Raw genomic sequence first — 20,046 nt, forward strand, 5'->3', positions numbered from 1 at the left:
AGATTCCACTCTTGCGGGCATATGTTCAATGAGGTGCTGGAAGGTTTCTTGGGGAATTCTTCATGGAGTGCTACTCTGAAGTATCGATGTCGGTCGGTGAGGCTTGGCGTGAAGTCGGCGTCCCAAAACATCGCAAAGGTTTTTCTTTAGGATTCAGTTCTGGACTCCATGCAGGCCAGTCCATTACAGGGGCGTTATTGTCGTGTAAACACTCCACCACAGGCCGTGCATTATGAACAGGTGCTCGATCGTATTGATAAATGCAATCGCCATTCCCGAATTGGTCTTCAACAATGGGAAGCAAGAAGCTGCTTAAAATATCAATGTAGGCCTGTGATGTGATAGTGCCACGCAAAACAACAAGGGGTGCATGCCCCCTCCATGAAAAACACGACCACACCATAACAGTACCGCCTCCGAATTTTATGTTGGCACTACACACCCTGGCAGATTACGTTCACCAGACATTCGGCATGCCCACACCCTGCCATACGATCGCCACATTGTGTACCGTGATTCGTCACTCCACACAACGTTTTTCCACTGTTTAATCGTTCAATGTTTGCTCCTTACACGCTCACATGACCACATGCGAAGTCCGTGAGTTCCGTGGAGCTCCCCATTCTGCTCTCTCACGATATTTAATGACTACTGAGGTCGCTGATACGGAGTACTTGGCAGTAGGTGGCAGTACAATGCACCGAATATGAAAAACATATGTTTTTGGTGGTGTCTGGATACTGTTGATCACATAGTATATCGTCCAATATTTGAAAAAAAGTAAACTTGAATATCTGTCAGAATCTTTTTCAATGCGTATATACACCTTCTTAAATACACTGTCAACTGCATGATGTGCATACCAATTATATTAAATTTTACAGTTCTTTCTGGTATATGGAATCGATACGACATTTCAAGGACTGCCAATTGAAACATCGTGGCTTGTGAGATTGGAGCAGCATTTAAAACAATGAAGACTATTAACCTTTATTTATTAAAAAGTAAATACACTGTACTTCCTTACTTCAGCTGTACATAAGATGCTATGCTAGGCCACTATCCGTGCACAACCATTGCTGAAGTACGTGTTGATCAGCCACGGCCCCATGCTGAACCTGTTAACAACGTAAGCATAAGTGTTTACAATGACGAATACATAGTAACATTTCCCCTTAATAAAACAACAGGTATTGGAATGGATTTTAAAAGCCGAAACTGAAACTACTACTGTGAAGTTCGAGCACATATGTATTTACTATCAATGAAGTTCTATACCACAGAATTAAACGACTTTATTTGGAAAAGTTTACCTACGAGGCTCCGTGGTGCGACATTGAGCTCGCATACGTGATCACAGCCTTTTGAATCCCCACTATGGCATCCAGATTCAGTTTTTCACCGGTTTTTCTGAATCTCTTAGGGAAACTGCAGGCATGTTTCCCTCGAAAAGGACACAGCCGATTTCCTACCTCTTGTTTTTTTTTTTTTTTTAATGAACATTCTTCTGACTGGCTTGATGCGGCCCGCCACGAATTCTTCTCCTGTGCCAACCTCTTCATCTCAGCGTAGCACATGCCACGCATGTGCTCAACTGCTTGCTGGAAGTATTCCAGTCTCTCTAGTCTCCTCTAGTCTCCTCTAGTACCATGGAAGCCATTTACTTATCTCTTAACAGATGTCCTATCATCTTGTCTCTTCTTCCTGTCAGTGTTTCCCACATATTCCTTTCGCCTCCGATTCTGTGCAGCATCTCCACCTAATTTTCAACAATCGTCTGTAGCGCCACATTTAAAATACTTCGATTCTGTTCTGTTCCAGTTTTCCCACAGTCCAAGTTTCACTTTCATACAACGCTGTGGTCCAAACGTACATTCTCAGAAATTTCCACCTCAAATTGAGCGCTATTTTGGATACTAGTAGATTTCTCTTGGTCGGAAAAGTCCTTTTTGCCTGTGCTTGTCTGCTTTTGATGTCCTCCTTGCTCCATCCGTTATTGGTTACTTTACTGTCTAGGTACCAGAATTCATTTACTTCGTCACCATTAATCCTGATGTTAAGTTTCTCGCTGTTTTCATTTCTGCCACTTATCGTTACTTTCGTCTGTCTTCGATTTACTCTCAATCCACATTCTGTACTCATTAGACTGTTCATTCCATTCAGCATACATTGCAACCCTTCTTCACTTTAACTCTGGATACCAATCTCATTCTATCATTGATATCCTTTCAACTAGAATATTAACCCCCTCCCCCCCCCACGAACCTCTCTTTTATTTCAATCAGTACTTCTTGTTTATGCAGTTTAAACAGTAGGGGTGATAGATAACATCCTTGTCTTCCACCCCCTTTAATAGAAGCACTGCGTTCTTGGTAGTCCACTCTCATTATTCCCTCCTGGCTCTTTCATATATTGTACATTACCCGTCTCTCCCTACAGCTTAACCCCATTTTTCTCAGAATTTCGAACATCTTGCACCACTTTACATTGTCAAATGCTATTTCCAGCTCTACAAATCCTATGAAAGTGCCATGATTTTTCTTTAGTCTTGCTTCCATTGTCAACCGCAACGTGAGAATTGCCTCTCTGGGGCCTTTGTAAGGTGTCCGCATTTTTCGGACCTTACATAAGCTTCATACGTATGAGACAGAATAAAATCCCCAGAAAATATCTCTGTATTGTCAACAGGAAGTAATTTGGCAATCTCGTGTACTGAATAACAAAACAATGTCTACCCTTATAACGACAGCGGCATGCCCAAATGAGATAAAGTGAACGGAGTTTGGAGAGCAGTGCAAGTGGCTAATGGCATTGGGAAACCCAAATAACATTAACAAAAGAAGGCCCAACTGCAGTGCAGAAAGAAATAAGGCGAGTACAATATAGTACTTTTTAGAATAAACACAGCCGAGACTGTGGGTAAATTGTGATACTACATTAACGATGATAGCAGCGACCCACGCAAGAAAAATAAGAATTCACATATAACGAGGAAGCAGTTGGCCGAAGCGATACTGTGTGACGTAGTAGAACCGCGGTGGGGAGAGTAACGTCATATAAAAGAATTTTGAGAATTAAGTTAACACACAGAGAGCTCTGGTCTCGTGATGGGATACTCACATGTGTGTGGTAAAAGTAGCGAAGACGTTGAGACTCAAACTTTACATTTGCGAAGTGAGGGCGGTAAGTTGCACGTATCGTGGCGACAAATGGAAATTGGTAGTTCATATTCCTGTGGGAATTTGTGGGGGCTGAGATTTGTGCATGTCGCTCCATCCCATAGCGAGTGTGGAATTGCTATTAATTTCGACTAGGGAACATTTAACATTGTACGGAATGGAGCGAAGTTAAGACTGATTTAATTCAGTCAAAGCCAGAGTAGGGAATTAGCGTTTCAGATCCAGCACGGAGACAATGCCGCCACTGTTTTCGACCGGTAATGTACCAACACCCTTTAGGCGAGTTAAAATGATGAGTCGATATTTGCTCACTCCAACCTGCGTACGTTTCGAATATAGAAATTCAAGAGTACATGATAGTTTTGATTACTTCAAAAGATAAAGTTCATTCTCCACCAACTTAGCCCATTGCTCATGTACAGCAAGGTAGATGTAAATATCATTGATAAAGGTTTAATTGTTTCATTTGTTATAATATTTTCATATATAGAGATAAAGTTTTAATAATCACGTATTCAATGTCTACATGGTAATTGACTTGTTGGGAGTTGAAAGTAATTAAATATTTTTGTATTTACCATATGAACCTTTAAAGGTTTGATAAATTAAAATGTAGAATGAGAAAAGGAGAGGTTGTGTTATCATTTTAGGATAAATCTTATAACTTGTCATATATAGTAATTTGTGTATTCTTGTAACGTCACAGTGGCATTTTAATTAATTTTAGACAGGACCAAAATTTGAAGCTGTGTGGTGTGCCTTTTTGCCACCCTGGGCCTGAGATGACAGTTAAGATTGTGCCGGTACAATCCCCCGTTACTAGATGGACGTTTCTAGTAGGCAAGGACAGCTTTGTGGACATTCCCGGAAGCGCGCGCCGCGCCCACGTCAGATTTGCAGAGGTCGGTCTGCGCGGCCCGCAGCTGGGGACACTGTTTGGTTTTCTGCGCATTACGCGAGAACTATGAAGAGCAATGCGGCAGTGGATTGTGGTCTGCAATGTGCACCTTCTGAAAGATAGATGTTTATTTCAATTCACGAGATGCAAAAGTTATAGCAACCTCAAAATCGGTTAATATCACAAATACTGAAAGATTAATAAAAATAGTAAACAACAACTTACAGGGACGAGCGGCCACTCATTAAAAACGTTTCGTCATAGCGGATCGAGTGCCGTAGTCATACGTTAAGATTCATAAATAATTAAGCTCGTAAAGGGCAATAAACAAAGTTTGATGGGAAACTGTTTATAAAATCATCACCATCATCATCATTTAAGACTGATTACTTTCAGCGTTCAGTCTGGAGCATAGTCCCCCTTATAAAATTCCTCCATGATCCCCTATTCAGTGCTAACATTGGTGCCTCTTCTGATGTTAAACCTATTACTTCAAAATCATTCTTAACCGAATCCAGGTACCTTCCCCTCGGTCTGCCCCGACTCCTCCTACCCTCTACTGCAGAACCCATAAGTCTCTTGCGTAACCTTGCGTCTCCCATGCGTGTAACATGACCCCATCATCTAAGCCTGTTCGCCCTGACTGCTACATCTATAGAGTTCATTCCCAGTTTTTCTTTGATTACCTCATTGTGGATACCCTCCTGCCATTGTTCCCATCTACTAGTACCTGCAATCATCCTAGCTACTTTCATATCCGTAACCTCAACCTTATTGATAAGGTAACCTGAATCCACCCAGCTTTCGCTCCGATACAACAAAGTTGATCGAACGATTGAACGGTGCACAGATATCTTAGTCCTGGTACTGACTTCCTTCTTGCAGAAGAGAGTAGATCGTAGCTGAGCGCTCACTGCATTAGCTTTGCTACACCTCGCTTCCAGTTCTTTCACTATGTTGCCATCACTGATTATAAAATTCAATAGAAAATTCATGACGTAAAGAACATCACTATATAATATTTTGGGTGGCATCACACGTATTTTAAACTAGTTAAGTTATACTATACACTTAACTTGCAATAGTTATCATTGTTTGCAAATTATTATTAACATTTATCGCCCATAATTAATTAATTATTATAGATATGAAGATCTACATCTACATCTACATCTACATCTATACTCCGCAAGCCACCTGACGGTGTGTGGCGGAGGGTACTTTGAGTACCTCTATCGGTTCTCCCTTCTATTCCAGTCTCGTATTATTCGTGGAAAGAAGGATTGTCGGTATGCCTCTGTGTGGGCTCTAATCTCTCTGATTTTATCCTCATGGTCTCTTCGCGAGATATACGTAGGAGGGAGCAATATACTGCTTGAGTCTTCGGTGAAGGTATGTTCTCGAAACTTTGACAAAAGCCCGTACCGAGATACTGAGCGTCTGTCCTGCAGAGTCTTCCACTGGAGTTTATCTATCATCTCCGTAACGCTTTCGCGATTACTAAATGATCCTGTAACGAAGCGCGCTGCTCTCCGTTGGATCTTCTCTATATCTTCTATCAACCCTATCTGGTACGGATCCCACACTGCTGAGCAGTATTCAAGCAGTGGGCGAACAGGCGTACTGTAACCTACTTCCTTTGTTTTCGGATTGCATTTCCTTAGGATTCTTCCAATGAATCTCAGTCTGGCATCTGCTTTACTGACGATCAACTTTATATGATCATTCCATTTTGAATCACTCCAAATGTGTACTCCCAGATAATTTATGGTATTAACTGCTTCCAGTCGCTGACCTGCTATTTTGTAGCTAAATGATAAGGAATGTATCTTTCTGTGTATTCGCAGCACATTACATTTGTCTACACTGAGATTCTATTGCCGTTCCCTGAACCATGCGTCAATTCGCTGCAGATCCTCCTGCATTTCAGTACAATTTTCCATTGTTACAACCTCTCGGTACACCACAGCATCATCTGCAAAAAGCCTCAGTGAACTTCCGATGTCATCCACCAGGTCATTTATGTATATTGTGAATAGCAACGGTCCTATGACACTCCCCTGCGGCACACCTGAAATCACTCTAACTTCGGAAGACTTCTCTCCATTGAGAATGACATGCTGCGTCCTGTTATCTAGGAACTCCTCAATCCAATCACACAATTGGTCTGATAGTCCATATGCTCTTACTTTGTTCATTAAACGACTATGGGGAACTGTATCGAACGCCATGCGGAAGTCAAGAAACACGGCATCTACCTCGGAACCCGTGTCTATGGCCCTCTGAGTCTCGTGGACGAATAGCGCGAGCTGGGTTTCATTCGACCGTCTTTTTCGAAACCCATGCTGATTCCTACAGAGTAGATTTCTAGTCTCCATAAAACTCGTTATACTCGCACATAATACGTGTTCCAAAATTCTACAACTGATCGACGTTAGAGATATAGGTCTATAGTTCTGCACATCTGTTCGACGTCCCTTCTTGAAAACGGGGATGACCTGTGCCCTTTTCCAATCCTTTGGAACGCTACGCTCTTCTAGAGACCTAGATTTTGAGCATCGCAATGCGTAGATCGCTATTGATTACGCCTAAAAGCGGTGCCACACGCAGTCCTATGTTAAAACTTCGCAGCACAGATGTCAACACACAAATTTGCGCGAAGTGGCGAAAATTTGCAAAAACTGAAACTTGATTTACGGGCGATAGAATAATCCTAGAAATTAATGTAACATAGTAGATTAGACGTGCTTTTTAGCGCGGTTCCGAAGGTGTACTTATTTCTGTCGAGGGACGTATGTATCAAAATTTGTAACCTTGACTGGTGATATTGGTACTTGCGTTACCAGGGGTGTTGACGTCCGAGCTAATATAATCTTGGCCAGAGTTCAGTCGTTGTGTAGCCGCCCTTTTTCTGTTTTCGCTTTTTCGTCTACTACGTGAAAGTCTGATTTCGTTTTTTACACATTGGCTGTCATTGAAGGGTTTTACTTTTATTTAATATTGTCCTAGCTAAGTATCAATTTCACCACTTTTAAAACCCAATGTTAAACGTGGGTCACTACACGTATAGTCTTCCCAACTCTGAGAGAAAATCTTTAGTAGCTGTACTACCAATGCTTACAGACGACGATACTTTAACATTTCGTTCAATTGTTTTAGTTATGAATCGCTAGTTTGTTCTTGGCGTAGATCACGTAACCTTCACGTTTGTTAATCTAACTTAAATTAATCTTCATGACTTTTATTATGTTTCAAATTAACAACGTCAGTTTATTGACAAGAATTATTAATAAATAGGTTAACTCATACGATCTCATTCAAACAAGTTCTTTAATTAGATGTCTAAGTAGGATTCCCACTAGCATCAGAGATGTTAGATAATATCCTGTCATTTTCGGTAAATCTATTTAATATCCGCAAACTGTCATTAACTATGATCACTAGTCGCGTGAAGTTAAAGTTTCCCATCATCACAGCTCAAAGTCCGAATCCGGTTATAATTTTCCATTCAGTAAAGCGATTAAATATTCACACGAATTGACATTAAAGCCAAAGAAATTGCTATTCACCTTCCCATGTATCTAATCTGATAAAAGTCCAAATTAAAGTCTTGAATTGACAATCCTCAAAAACAATCTCGTCACGATCTATTCTTGATCCCCGTTTTGCCGGCCGAGGTGGTCTCGCGGTTCTAGGCGCTCAGTCTGGAACCGCGCGACTGCTGCGGTCGCAGGTTCGAATCCTGCCTCGGGCATGGATGTGTGTGATGTCCTTAGGTTAGTTAGGTTTAAGTAGTTCTAAGTTCTAGGGGACTGATGACCTAAGATGTTAAGTCCCATAGTGCTCAGAGCCATTTGAACCGTTTTGATCCCCGTTCAATAAAGTCCCAATTGTTGTTCTCTAAAGCTGTACGTCCTAAATATCTTCCGAACTAGAACAGACTAGGGACTGGAGTATCGTAATTACAACGTATGGCTATTTATACGTTAATAAATACTGTCTCTGGTGTCCCAGGCCTACGTTCTATGACTATAATATTGATTTTCTTACGTATTGGAATAACTAATATTTTAATATTTTCTGTTTCTCCCCCTTCCCATGTTTCTAAAATTTATAATTTAATTTTCCTTTTCTTTTCTTTTGCTTTCTATGCTAGATATTTCCCTCTATTTGTTTTATATTTGTTTTTCGTAACTACTACTTGTGAAGGGACTTGGGTCATTTTGTGAATTGATATTTTAAGGACGTGGGAGCTAATTTGGGAGATAATTTTGTTTTTTCAACACCGATAGGCGCTGTAGGTGTTACAGTTGGTCAGTCGTTCTGGAGGGTGGGTGGCGAGCAAGCCCCACTTGAGGGTGGCCCATGTGGTCGTTTGAGAATCCTTTTTCGCGCAGATTTTTTTCGACAAAGAGTATTGTTTAATAGTGCAAGTGCTCAGGCATATATTTGGTGAACTTGAAGTGCTACGATTATTTGTGTGAGTGCGATTTACGAGGTATACACCGCCGTAAGTGAACATGTGGCGAACTGTGATTTCGCGCCAAAACTGTTAGAACAAAGACGACAGTGGGACTTGTGGTTCTGTTAGAATTGACTGAATAACCTGCGATTACAGCAGCCCACATTACTGCTATTGGGGGCTCGGAGTCAAATTATTATTAAAGAATAGCAGTAAACCGTCTCACCAGTGCTAATTTCATTGTGTGAAAGAAAAGGACAACGCCAATAAGTAGTGATTGAACTGTGTCGTGAAAAACTGATTTTTGTATAATAGTCGCCCAATTCTCGTTCCCTAGCATAAACTGTACTTATATCTGAGTGAATAATTAATTCAAAATCTATAACAAATGCGCGGGTGTGGAAGTGTACTAATGCACCAAGTGTAGAAATCATCCCCGTGAGAGCCAAAATTTGCAATAACATTTTTAACCAACATTTGTATATGAAGCATTTCGTGGGAAAACGCTGAAACCGCACTTCTTTATTATTTTACCTCCACATCGCAAGATACACTATCCATTGGCGTGTAAAATACGTTATCCACTTGCATAAAACTGTAAGAGATTTCAGCCACTTTACAAATGGCTTACTCTGCCAGGATACTGAATAAACAGCATTCAGCTGAGATATAAAATACAGGATTTTGAATTAACAGCATTCTGATGGTTTATCGAGGATAAACAAAAAGCTAACTCAAAATGGAGAAAAATAGTTTTCATTTAAATGTGACTCAAATGTGTAGTAGTAAAAAAGTTAAGTAAATAAGTGTAGATAGATGTGTATTTGTGTATGTTTTAATTGCTGGAGCAATACATTGTTGTATTCGGTTGTGTTGAGTTCTGTCTCAAAACCAGCAAGAAAAAAGGCTAAAGGAAAGACGAGGGAACATATTGAATATAGGACTGTGTGAATCATATTTTGGGGTAGAGTCAAGTCGTATAATCAGATGTTAACGCGTGGTCAGGTTCGAAAAACCCACCAACAGCAACGCTAAGAGGAACGATCAAAAATGACAGAAAACAGTAGGTCAAGGTAGAGAGAAGTCATGGCAGACCTTGATACGATCGAGTTGGACACGCAACAGCCAGATCAGCGAGAAAAACACGAAACAGAGGACGCAGTAATACCGAATGAGACTGAAAATGTAACACATGGTGTTCAATATGGTCAAAGAAATGGACAAGAGGACAGCATTACACATTATTCAGATGCAGAATCCGTTGACAGTAATTTACAGTTTGTAGAACCGAACGTGAAGATATTGAATCAGAAAGGTTTGCAACCACATGGAAGAACGAGTGTTAGTGCACCTACACTGTGTTCAGAAGAGAAGGAAACGGTTCACGAAAAACGAAAGAGGGAATGGTTACATCAAATGGCAACGGGCGAAAATGATGCAGGAGTGGAAAACGCCAACATATATAGTATGTTGCAGCGGTTATTACAACAATCTCAGGAATCAGACAATCGTTGGTTACAATAATCTAAAGAATCCGAAAATCGTTTAGAAGGGCGCATAACCCAAGGACAAAAAGAATTATCAGGGCGTTTAGAAGGGGGCATAACTCAAGGCAAAAAGAGTTAGAAGGGCGCAAAGCACTGAGGCTGAGAGAAACTAACAAATAAATAGAAAAAAACCAGTGATAATATTCAAGGTCATTTAGACCGAATCCGAACTGAAGCTCAAGAAGCTCAAATTACGCTTCAAACGCTTGTTACAGGGAAAACACGAATGAGAACAGACATTGACACTGTCCCAGTAGACATGAATATGTTACATGAAGATACACAACAAAGTGTCAAAAAAGTTAAACTTTGCCATCAGAGCGTCGACGAAAGCGGCTCATATCATTGCTAAAACGATGTCCCAGAAAACAACAGCAAAAGCTGCATTTAGGAAATTCGATGCTCGTATTTTAAAGATACAAGAGAAAAACGTACATCAATTTCAACGGCCCAGAAAGGAAGTTTTGCATTCAAAAGAAAGTCGAGGAGACGCGGAAAGCGTTAGTGGGGAGTCGAAAACGACGACAGAATCTTCCTTAATGTTGGTAGATAATACTGTGAAGACGGTAAATTCAACAGCCGCCGATAATACGACAGAACGAGAATGCGAATGTACAGGTGAAGTGAGACAGAAAGGCATATGTCAATGTCAGTCCAAAAACGCAAACAGAAATCGGGAAATTAGTCCAAAACAACATAACTCAGAAGAATACGGTAACAGTAGGGAACAATGTGGTTTGCGACCACTTGCTCAAGAGAGAATAGCAGGTCAGTTGAGAATGAGGGTTGCAGCAAGGTTATGTACATCAAGCACAAAGCATGACATACGCAGACCAAGCAATAGCGACACATTACGCAACACCACAACATGTAGGATGAATACCAATGGGTTACAGTACAGTGTCTCAAGAGCCACAATTGCTTACAAGACAAGATACAGAGCCGGTAGTAAGTGTTATGCACGCATATTGCGCAATGAAACCTGCAAGTGATTCTGCGGCACAATTGTCACAGAATGTTTGCGTAAATTTGATGCAAACATAAAACAGAATTCTAGTTCTCAAAACACAGAAGGTATGATGTCACAGAGCGAAGCAAGAAATTTTGATGGTAACCACTTTCTTACAGCGCGCAATAACCTGCACTCTAAGGAAGATACAAATAGTCTACATCCTCGCACATTTATTGGTCAGTTCAAAGTAGGAACACCAGCACATTGGCCTGTGAAACATAAAATAGATTTCATTTGTGCATACATGGATGGAAGTGTAGCCGAAACCATTCAGAAAACAGTGGAAACTTGCAATTCGTATAATTCGTTTCGAGCAGCCTTTATAGCTAGATGTTGGTCACCTGTGGCGCAAAAGAGAATAAAGTACGGCCTATTGCAAAATGTCTCATTTGAAAACTCGCAAGAGAGAACTGCGGTCTAACTCTTTGAGAATATGACGAAAAGAAATCAATGTTTAGACAGCCCATATAGCGATGGAGAATTGATACAGATATGCAAAACTAAATTACCAATTAAATGTCAACAAGCACTGATAGAACGTGAGGGCGATAATTTTGAAACCTTTGAAGGTGTTTTGCGAGAGGTTGAGTTCATGTATGAAAATGACGCTCCAAGACGTCGTGAGTCAGGACAGAATAAGTTTTAAAGGACAAGCAATAAAGAGACTAGTAATGGTAACAAGGGTAGATTGGTAATGGGATTGAGTTCCAGACGAAATGGAAATACTTAAATAAGTAGGAGTAGTGGAAATACGGGACCACAACGTAATGGGTATGGTTTTAATAATAATAATAATAATAATTGGAACAGGACATATGTGGACGAGAATAGGAATGGAAATTTGGGACTTCGGGAAAACCGACAGACTGATTTTAATCAGCGATCGCCAGGTCAATGGAGAGAAAGTAGATGTGGAGGTGGTGCAATAACGCAACTACAGCCAAATACGTCAGGTAATTACAGGAGAAATGAACCACAGAGGGAGGTTGAATTACGTCCAACAAACCCAGGGAAGCATGTAGAATGACAGACGTCAGGTATTGCGGGGGTTCAAGGGGCTGTTACGCTGGAAGGCGACGGATTCGCGCCCTGCTATTGGGATGAAGAAGGTGTCGGGATTCACATAGCCATGCAAGGCTCTGCCACTGTTGCACTGCCCAGTGCTGAACATTCCAGGCGAAGTCGTCAGTGTGGTGCTGTTCATATTAGCACAAGCATGGGCCGTCGGCTGCGGAGGCCCATCGTTGGGAGTGTTCGGTGCACTGCGTGTTCACACAGACTTGTGCCCTGCCCAGCATTAAAGTCTCGTGCTAGTTCCGCCACAGTTGGCAGCCTGTCCTGTTTTGCCAGTCCGCCCAGCCTACTACATCCGACATCTGTAATGGGAGGTGGCCGCCCAACCCTACGACGTCTGGAAGTGGTTTGTCCTTGGCGTTGAAGACATTCTCCACAGCTCTCCTTGCTGTTTTTGAAATGCTCGTACCTAACCTCCACGCCATCGCAGTCTGCCCTCGGTCAAACTCAGACAGAGTGCGAGCCTTCACAATTCCACACACAGACAGCACACTCACTGATACCACATGCACCGTACGTGTGTCTGATCAGCAGGCATATCTCGCCGGCTGACGCCGCTATCGCCTGGATGGATTTATATCGATAGTAGGCCATTATGTTCTGGCTGATCAGTGTAGGTACGAGTAAAATAACTGAGAAAAAACTTTCTGTAATGGAACAAATATTATCGGCCGGAGTCGCCGAGCGGTTCTAGGCGCTACAGTCTGGAACCGCACGACCGCTACGGTCGCAAGTCCGAATCCTGCCACGGGCATGGATGTGTGTGGTGTCCTTAGGTTGTAAGTAAGCTGTGGCTGTTTATGTTTTCTTATTGGCAACGTTACGTAGCGTTCCGTATGAAAATCACTGGCTGGGCTGTGTGCAGTCGGTCGCTAGTTTGCATTGTTGTCTGCCATTGTAGTGTTGGGCAGCTGGATGTTAACAGCACATAGCGTTGCGCAGTTGGAGGTGAGCCGCCAGCAGTGGTGGATTTGGGGAGAGAGATGGCGGAGTTTTGAAATTTGTAATACTGGATATCATGAACTGCTATGTATATTATGATTTTTCAACACTATTAAGGTAAATACATTGTTTGTTCTCTATCAAAATCTTTCATTTGCTAACTATGCCTATCAGTAGTTAGTGCCTTCCATAGTTTGAATCTTTTATTTAGCTGGCAGTAGTGGCGCTCGCTGTATTGCAGTAGTTCGAGTAATGAAGATTTTTGTGAGGTAAGTGATTTGTGAAAGGTATAGGTTAATGTTAGTCAGGGCCACTCTTTTGTAGGGACTATTGAAAGTCAGATTGCGTTGCGCTAAAAATATTGTGTGTCAGTTTAAGCCGAGTCACGTATATACATTTTCAAAAGGGGACGTTTCATATGGCGACCCTGCCAGGATACCTCACTGGAATCTTCTGATTTTTTCTTGTAGTTTGTGTAATTAGTGTAGCTATTGTTTATCGCTAGCGTGTAATTATAGAGAGAATTTCCTTTGTAGTTGCAGTCTTTCATTGTTGTACAGTAAAACAGGTGTGGCACGCATGTAGATTTGCACCAAGTATTTCGCAGCTGCAATTAAGTAGATATTATTTTCAGTGCTATGTTAATGTGTTCTCTTCTTTTTGCTCTTCAAATTGTGTTTCTCTGTGTTATCGTGTGAAATATTGTGACAATAATGGCGTGTGAAAAACGTAATACTAGGCTCCAAAGTAAACTGAGAAATGACAGTGAAGATGAAAGCAGTGTGTTAGCGCCACTGTGTAATCAATTAACTAATGTTCAACATAGTAATTTGGTAACTGTGCATAGGGAAATGGAGCGGGCGGCAAACAATGGCGTAGGCAGTGAAACAATTAGTGAACAGGGAAGCATTATCGATCGATCGATCGGCAACAGCTCGCCTCAGGAATCAGGAATGACAGGACACAATTTTGCAAATTCTGTAGATTCAGGTTTCGCGTCCTCACCGTTTTCTCAAATAAGTCAAGACACATTTTCTGCTTGTCAAAATGTGAATGTTGCCGGTGCAAATGCACTGCCGAAAAGCGTAGAGGAACAGATTCCAGACATTAATGCATTGTTGTTACAGCTAATGCAACAAATGGAACAAAATCAGAGACAAACACAGCAAAAGCTTCAAAAGTTAGACACAATGGAACAACACTAGAGACAAACACAGCAAAAGCTTCAAAATTTAGACACAATGGAACAAAATCTTCAAAAGTTAGACACAATGGAACAACACCAGAGACAAACACAGCAACAGTTAGACGCAATGGAACAAAATCTTCACACCACACTTGAACAAACACGTAAATATTTAACTACTGAGTTACATAAAATCGAATCGAAATGTCAAAAAGTCTGTAACGACGTAAAAACACAAATTTGTGAGCATTTTCAACCTATTTTTTTGCAGCATGAAAATGCGTTACAGAATCACGAAGCAGCCATAAAAGAACTGCAAATTGTTGTTCATGAAAATCATGAGACCTTGCAAGCTAAAATTGACTCAGCTGCATCTACCGATTCAGTTACGCAACTTGCAGAAACTCAGGAAAACTTAAAGGACACAGTAGAAAGACACATGGAGGAAATTAGTTCATTATCAGAGAAAGTAGTTGAACTTTTGAATCAGCTAAATAATTTATCTATGAAGGTAGATGATTATCTGAATGACACAAAACCGGTAGTCTTTAATGACACAGAAGAGTGCGAACAAATTAGGAAATTCAAACAAAATCAGAATCAAATTAATACGCAACACCAAAGAGAAATCCGGGAAGTACAAGATCAGCTGACACAAGTAATACAAAAATTACATATTTCAAAGGACACTCGCGCTCCAACACGGGAAGAGGGACTTAGAAATATGAAACAACCACAAAATAATAACACAAGACACTTTGGAAATTATGAAAGAAATTGGCAAGGCACACCAAATTTTGAGATGGAACCGCCGAAACGACATGACAATGACCGACATGTGACTCGCCGACATTATGATTTTGACTATAAGCTGTTCATTACTACACGTAAATTCAAAACATTTAAGAATTCTGCCAACGACATTCATCCACAAGCATGGCTCCATAAATTCTCTCATTGTTTTCCTCCCAACTGGTCATTAGAGCACAGATTAGAATTTATGTGTGGCTACTTGGAGAATGAACCAGCTGTAAGAATGCGATCGGTCATTCACGATTGTCACAGTGAAGGAGAATTTTATCATGCCTTCCTCTCAGCGTATTGGTCTCAAGCTACACAAGACCGAGTAAAACATAGCATCATAATGATGAAACATTTCGAACAATCTGAATTTTCCAGTCTTGTGAAATATTTTGAAGACATGTTGCATAAGAATCAATATCTTTCAAGTCCATACAGCCATTCAGAACTCATCCGCATTTGCTTAATCAAATTATCTGAACATTTACAACATATTATTTTGGCAGGACGTTGCAAAGACGACAATGAAGCTTTTCAGGGACTGTTACAAGAACTGGAAATTGACACTGACAATCGCGGAATGCGAAAACAGGAAAACAATCACTACAGGTCACATCCGTCACAATTCCGTGACGACAGAAACAATAACTGGACACGATAAGTCTATTCTTACAACGCAAATCGTGACCAAAACAGACAGCACCCATATGACAACCACTGGCAGAGTAATAATAGTTACAGAGAAAGATCGCATTACAGTAGTAATGAATATGACAGAGATTACCATAGAAACAGACAATATGGGAACAAAAACAATTATTATCAAGGGAGACAGAATAACTTTATACGCAACAGTCCAGCGCGCAGTTACGATTCAGGGAGAAATTCTCCGCCATGTGACCGACAAGAAAGAAACTATGGAATCTACCGATATGACGACAGACGATATAATCGTAACAACAGACCAGAATTTAATCAGAACTGGTGGGTTTCAAACAGGGCAGGGCCCTCTCGACAAGGTGAACTTGTAGATGTTAGACCTCCAAATCCCAGTAACGACGTGCGGCAACAAAGAGACAGACAATGACTCGCACCGCAGGCAGACACGTGCGCCGGCTGGCTCCGAGAAAAATTACATACACACTAACATTGAGAAAAATTTTAGCATTCTTTACCGATGTACGGTATACCAAATGATAATTCCACTGAAGCTGAAACTCTGCGTACTAGAAAGAGTAAAGGTTTACACCACATTTCAAATGTTAAACCGTTTATTGAAAGATAATCTGCTTTTTAACTTTGTCTTTGCCATAAATCCTTTCACTTCACATTTCTTGTATGCATTGTCAGACTTAGAAACTGTTACCATGCAACAATGTTTGAAGTTAAATATCCAATCAAGAAACAAGAGAACTTGTTTAAACAGAAATTACGAATGCATTGTTATAGTGAACAGACGTCACAGTGTTACTGTGTGTGTACATTCTTGCTCGTTAGTTGCACGATTACATAACGACTATAAGGCTTACATACTTGTAACATATACTGCATGAAAATAAATTCTGGATTTAAAGTACTTTCTGTGAGATACCAGACGACACAGTGGTTAGTTTATGTGACAGCTACACGATTTTATCACGACGCTACTAATTAGTGACAATTTACAATGTTGCTTTTGCAGTGTTTCTGTTTTATATCTGCCCAGTTTTCTGTTTTATTCTGGAGAGTAAAACATGTTTTAGTAGTAACTTTTGTGGTACAGTTACAATGAGACAGCCTTTTCCGTAGCACAACAATACGTTACAGTACAGTACTTTCTTCATCACAACAATAAGCGTAATAACTACGATATTTATACGCAAAGCATTTCACTTTTGTTTATCATGAGGTAAGTACAATGACTTCTGCAAAACTTAGCTTTCGGAGGACGATAACTACGAGACTTCCACAGAGATTATCTTACAACATGACACACAGTTTAGCGCTACAGTACACGTATTTGAGTGATTAATTTTGCACTTAAAACATTTATTTTTTTTAGATATTTGAAGTACAATGATACAAGGGTTTTCCGTGATACATTTCATTCCATTGCTGTAATCTGTAACACCTGAGGGTATAATTACATTAATCCTCAGGGGGGTACATTCTTACTTTGTGTACCATGTGTGTGGCAAGCACAAGGAGCCCTAGCTAATGTAGTATTTGCTTATACAACTTTACACATCGGTACCATATTCCTCTAACACACAAATTACACAGCTATCTGATCATTTAACTGAGAGAGACAAACATTTTTTTTACTACTTCAGTGACAGATGTTTACGTAATTACACAGTTGGATAACTTCACACTTACGAAATTGTATTTTGTCTGTACTTTGTGAACTCTTCATATTTTTTCAGAACCATTGTGATACTATGACAGCTTTGAATGATGTATTTGGTATGAGATCATGATTTTTAAGGTACGTTTGAGGTAGATGAAACTATTGAAATGAGCAGAGAATATTTTTTTGGGTTTGAAATTATTGCAGAAAGCTACGACGTTTTTGAGATTTGACTGAGGTGTTATGATGTTATTTTTACGACGACGATGCGTATTATACTGCTGAGGTATGTTTATGGTCAATAAGCTGATGCTATATGAGGAATTTGATTATGCTACGTATCTGTTATGATGAAATATTGAAGAAGTGTCGACGAATATTTATATGTGTAATAAGGTAAGGAGTAATGAATAGTGGTTAGGGACTCTGACTTGTGAAAAAGGATGCTGGAAACCAAGAATCGTACTTTAAGAGTTATGAAATGTGTGTAAATGCGTGAATGTATCACAATGCCGGCGAAAATTTTTAGGACACTGTTATATTCATAAGATTTTGTATCTACACATTTGCAATACAAATTGTCGACCTGTGAAATTTTTTATATGAGACTGTCACTGTAGCGGAAACTGCTGTCGTAAATATTTCCGTAAGAAAGTTAAGTGACCACCTGCACGTAATGCGTCCTGGGCACCAAGCTGTGTCAGATGCCTGGAGAAAAAGCCATTAGTGTGTGCCTTTTCAGAGGCACAGGTAGAAAAAAAAGGGAGGCCATTATCCTCGCTATTGACATTCCTTTGTAGAAAGCATCGCAAATACGACACGCTCAAACTTGAAAACATATGGTTATACTGTGGAGCTCTTAATTTATGATATTTACTAAAATGCCTAATGAAACGATGAGAAACATTTCACAGCTATTGTATTGCTAGTTGAGAGATATGCCGTATGGCTTGCTTTATGTATTTATTTACTCATTTTGTTTAATATCTTGTTTCTAGCTGCACTGCAGCATTGGTTAAAATAAAATTTAATAGATGTACTAATATAAATATTTTATGCCTACAGATCCAGTAAATAATATTATGATCTATTCAAAAAAACGAAGGAGCATAAAAAGACATTTCCCTTCACAGGACTTGCATACGAAATTTTCTTTTCAACTACTTGGTAACTTTTTTTGATAGAATAACTTCTTGTGGTGCATTACTTTAATTACATTGACATTAAGATGTGAATATACATTTCCCTTGTCTGCATTGTTGTCTTTAGTGTAATATTTTTTTCTGCTTGAGCTATGTCATGTTTAGATATAAGTTATTTCATTTGCTGCTGCTGTTTGCCAGGCATAGTGTTACTGAATTTGAATTTATGTTACTCTGCTAAGGCAGTTTACTACTGATTTATTTTTCTTGTTTGCTGCTCATTGCCTTATACTAGTTGTAATATTGTTGCTTACTTTGCCAATTTGAATTTTTTGTCATTGCTGTTTGTGTTAATTGTTTTGTGCTGCTGCATTGCCTCGTCCCTTAGTTTAGCATCTGAGCTCAGTAGATTTAAGTTAGCTTAAGATGGGGTAGGCTGTATGAGAGAACGAGTTGTGATGAATTGGAAGAAATGCATTGAGAAGCTGTAAGAAAATGGTTTGGCCAAAAAAGTATTTTGAAAGAGGATATGAACCAAAAAAGTAGGGTTTAGGGACAACAGGTTTAGGTAGGATTTTCTCGGAAATAAATAATGAGGTAAGAAATATGTGAACATATAAATACGGAAAGCATACTTGGATAGGATTTTTTTTTTGTGGAAACAAATGTTGAAATAAGACGAAAGATCTATGGAATGAAGTTTTTAGGTTGGACTGCAGTACCAAATGTTACACTGAAAACAAACCCTGCCCTTTCCCTTTCTGTTATTCCGCTATGTGTTTGTGTACTCTTGTATATTTGTGTTCTTCCTGTCCTTATGTGTTTATTTGATGAGAGTTACATTGTAGAATTTTTCTGATAATATATTATTTACTTTGAAAAGATGTTTAGACATTATTTATCCTGTTTTGTTGCTGATATGTGAAGGTGATGTTTCAAAAGTTATTCTGATCTTTTATGTATGTACTTATGTCATAATTCCTGTAACACTGATGTATATGTCTATTTCTATTCTTTTGTAAAGCCTGTATTACTACAAATGTTATCTGTATTATTATGTTTTTAATGATGTATTTTGTACCTTTGTTATTATATTCTTATGTTATAAAATTGTAATTGACACCAGTTCGTCAAATTAAGTAACTTGTAAGTTACATTTCACTGTACATGTTTCTGTTGGTCATAGTATATGGACAATATGTGAGAAGTATGGACTTTTAGTGTTTGCACGTATGTTAATAATTCAGCAAGGGACTGGATAACAGCATTGCTGGTTCTAAGGACAATTTCAAAAACTTTGTGAGTGCACAAGTGGAGGTTTATGGACTTGCTATATTATCCGCAAGACTCTTCAATGGTCATTGTGCACCTGCACAGTCACAACAGATGGCTGCTAGCCATTTCTGCAGACTCTTCAGTGGTCATTGTGCACCTGCACAGTCACAACAGATGGCTGCTGGCCATTTTTGCAAGG

At 39.7% G+C, this 20,046-nt stretch overlaps 1 protein-coding gene across 1 annotated transcript in view; it reads right to left on the reverse strand.

The window, feature by feature from the left end:
• Window positions 1–964: 964 nt before the first annotated feature.
• The window catches only part of LOC126427071 (uncharacterized), a 148,830-nt gene continuing 129,748 nt past the window's right edge, over window positions 965–20,046 (reverse strand). The window contains exon 6 of the mRNA XM_050089247.1: window positions 965–1,118. Within this exon, the coding sequence (XP_049945204.1) occupies window positions 1,096–1,118 (23 nt within the window). The 3' untranslated portion in view covers window positions 965–1,095. The remainder of the gene's footprint in view (window positions 1,119–20,046) is intronic.

Source organism: Schistocerca serialis, chromosome 11 (genome assembly GCF_023864345.2).
Source record: "Schistocerca serialis cubense isolate TAMUIC-IGC-003099 chromosome 11, iqSchSeri2.2, whole genome shotgun sequence".
Taxonomy (NCBI): Eukaryota; Metazoa; Arthropoda; class Insecta; order Orthoptera; family Acrididae; genus Schistocerca; species Schistocerca serialis.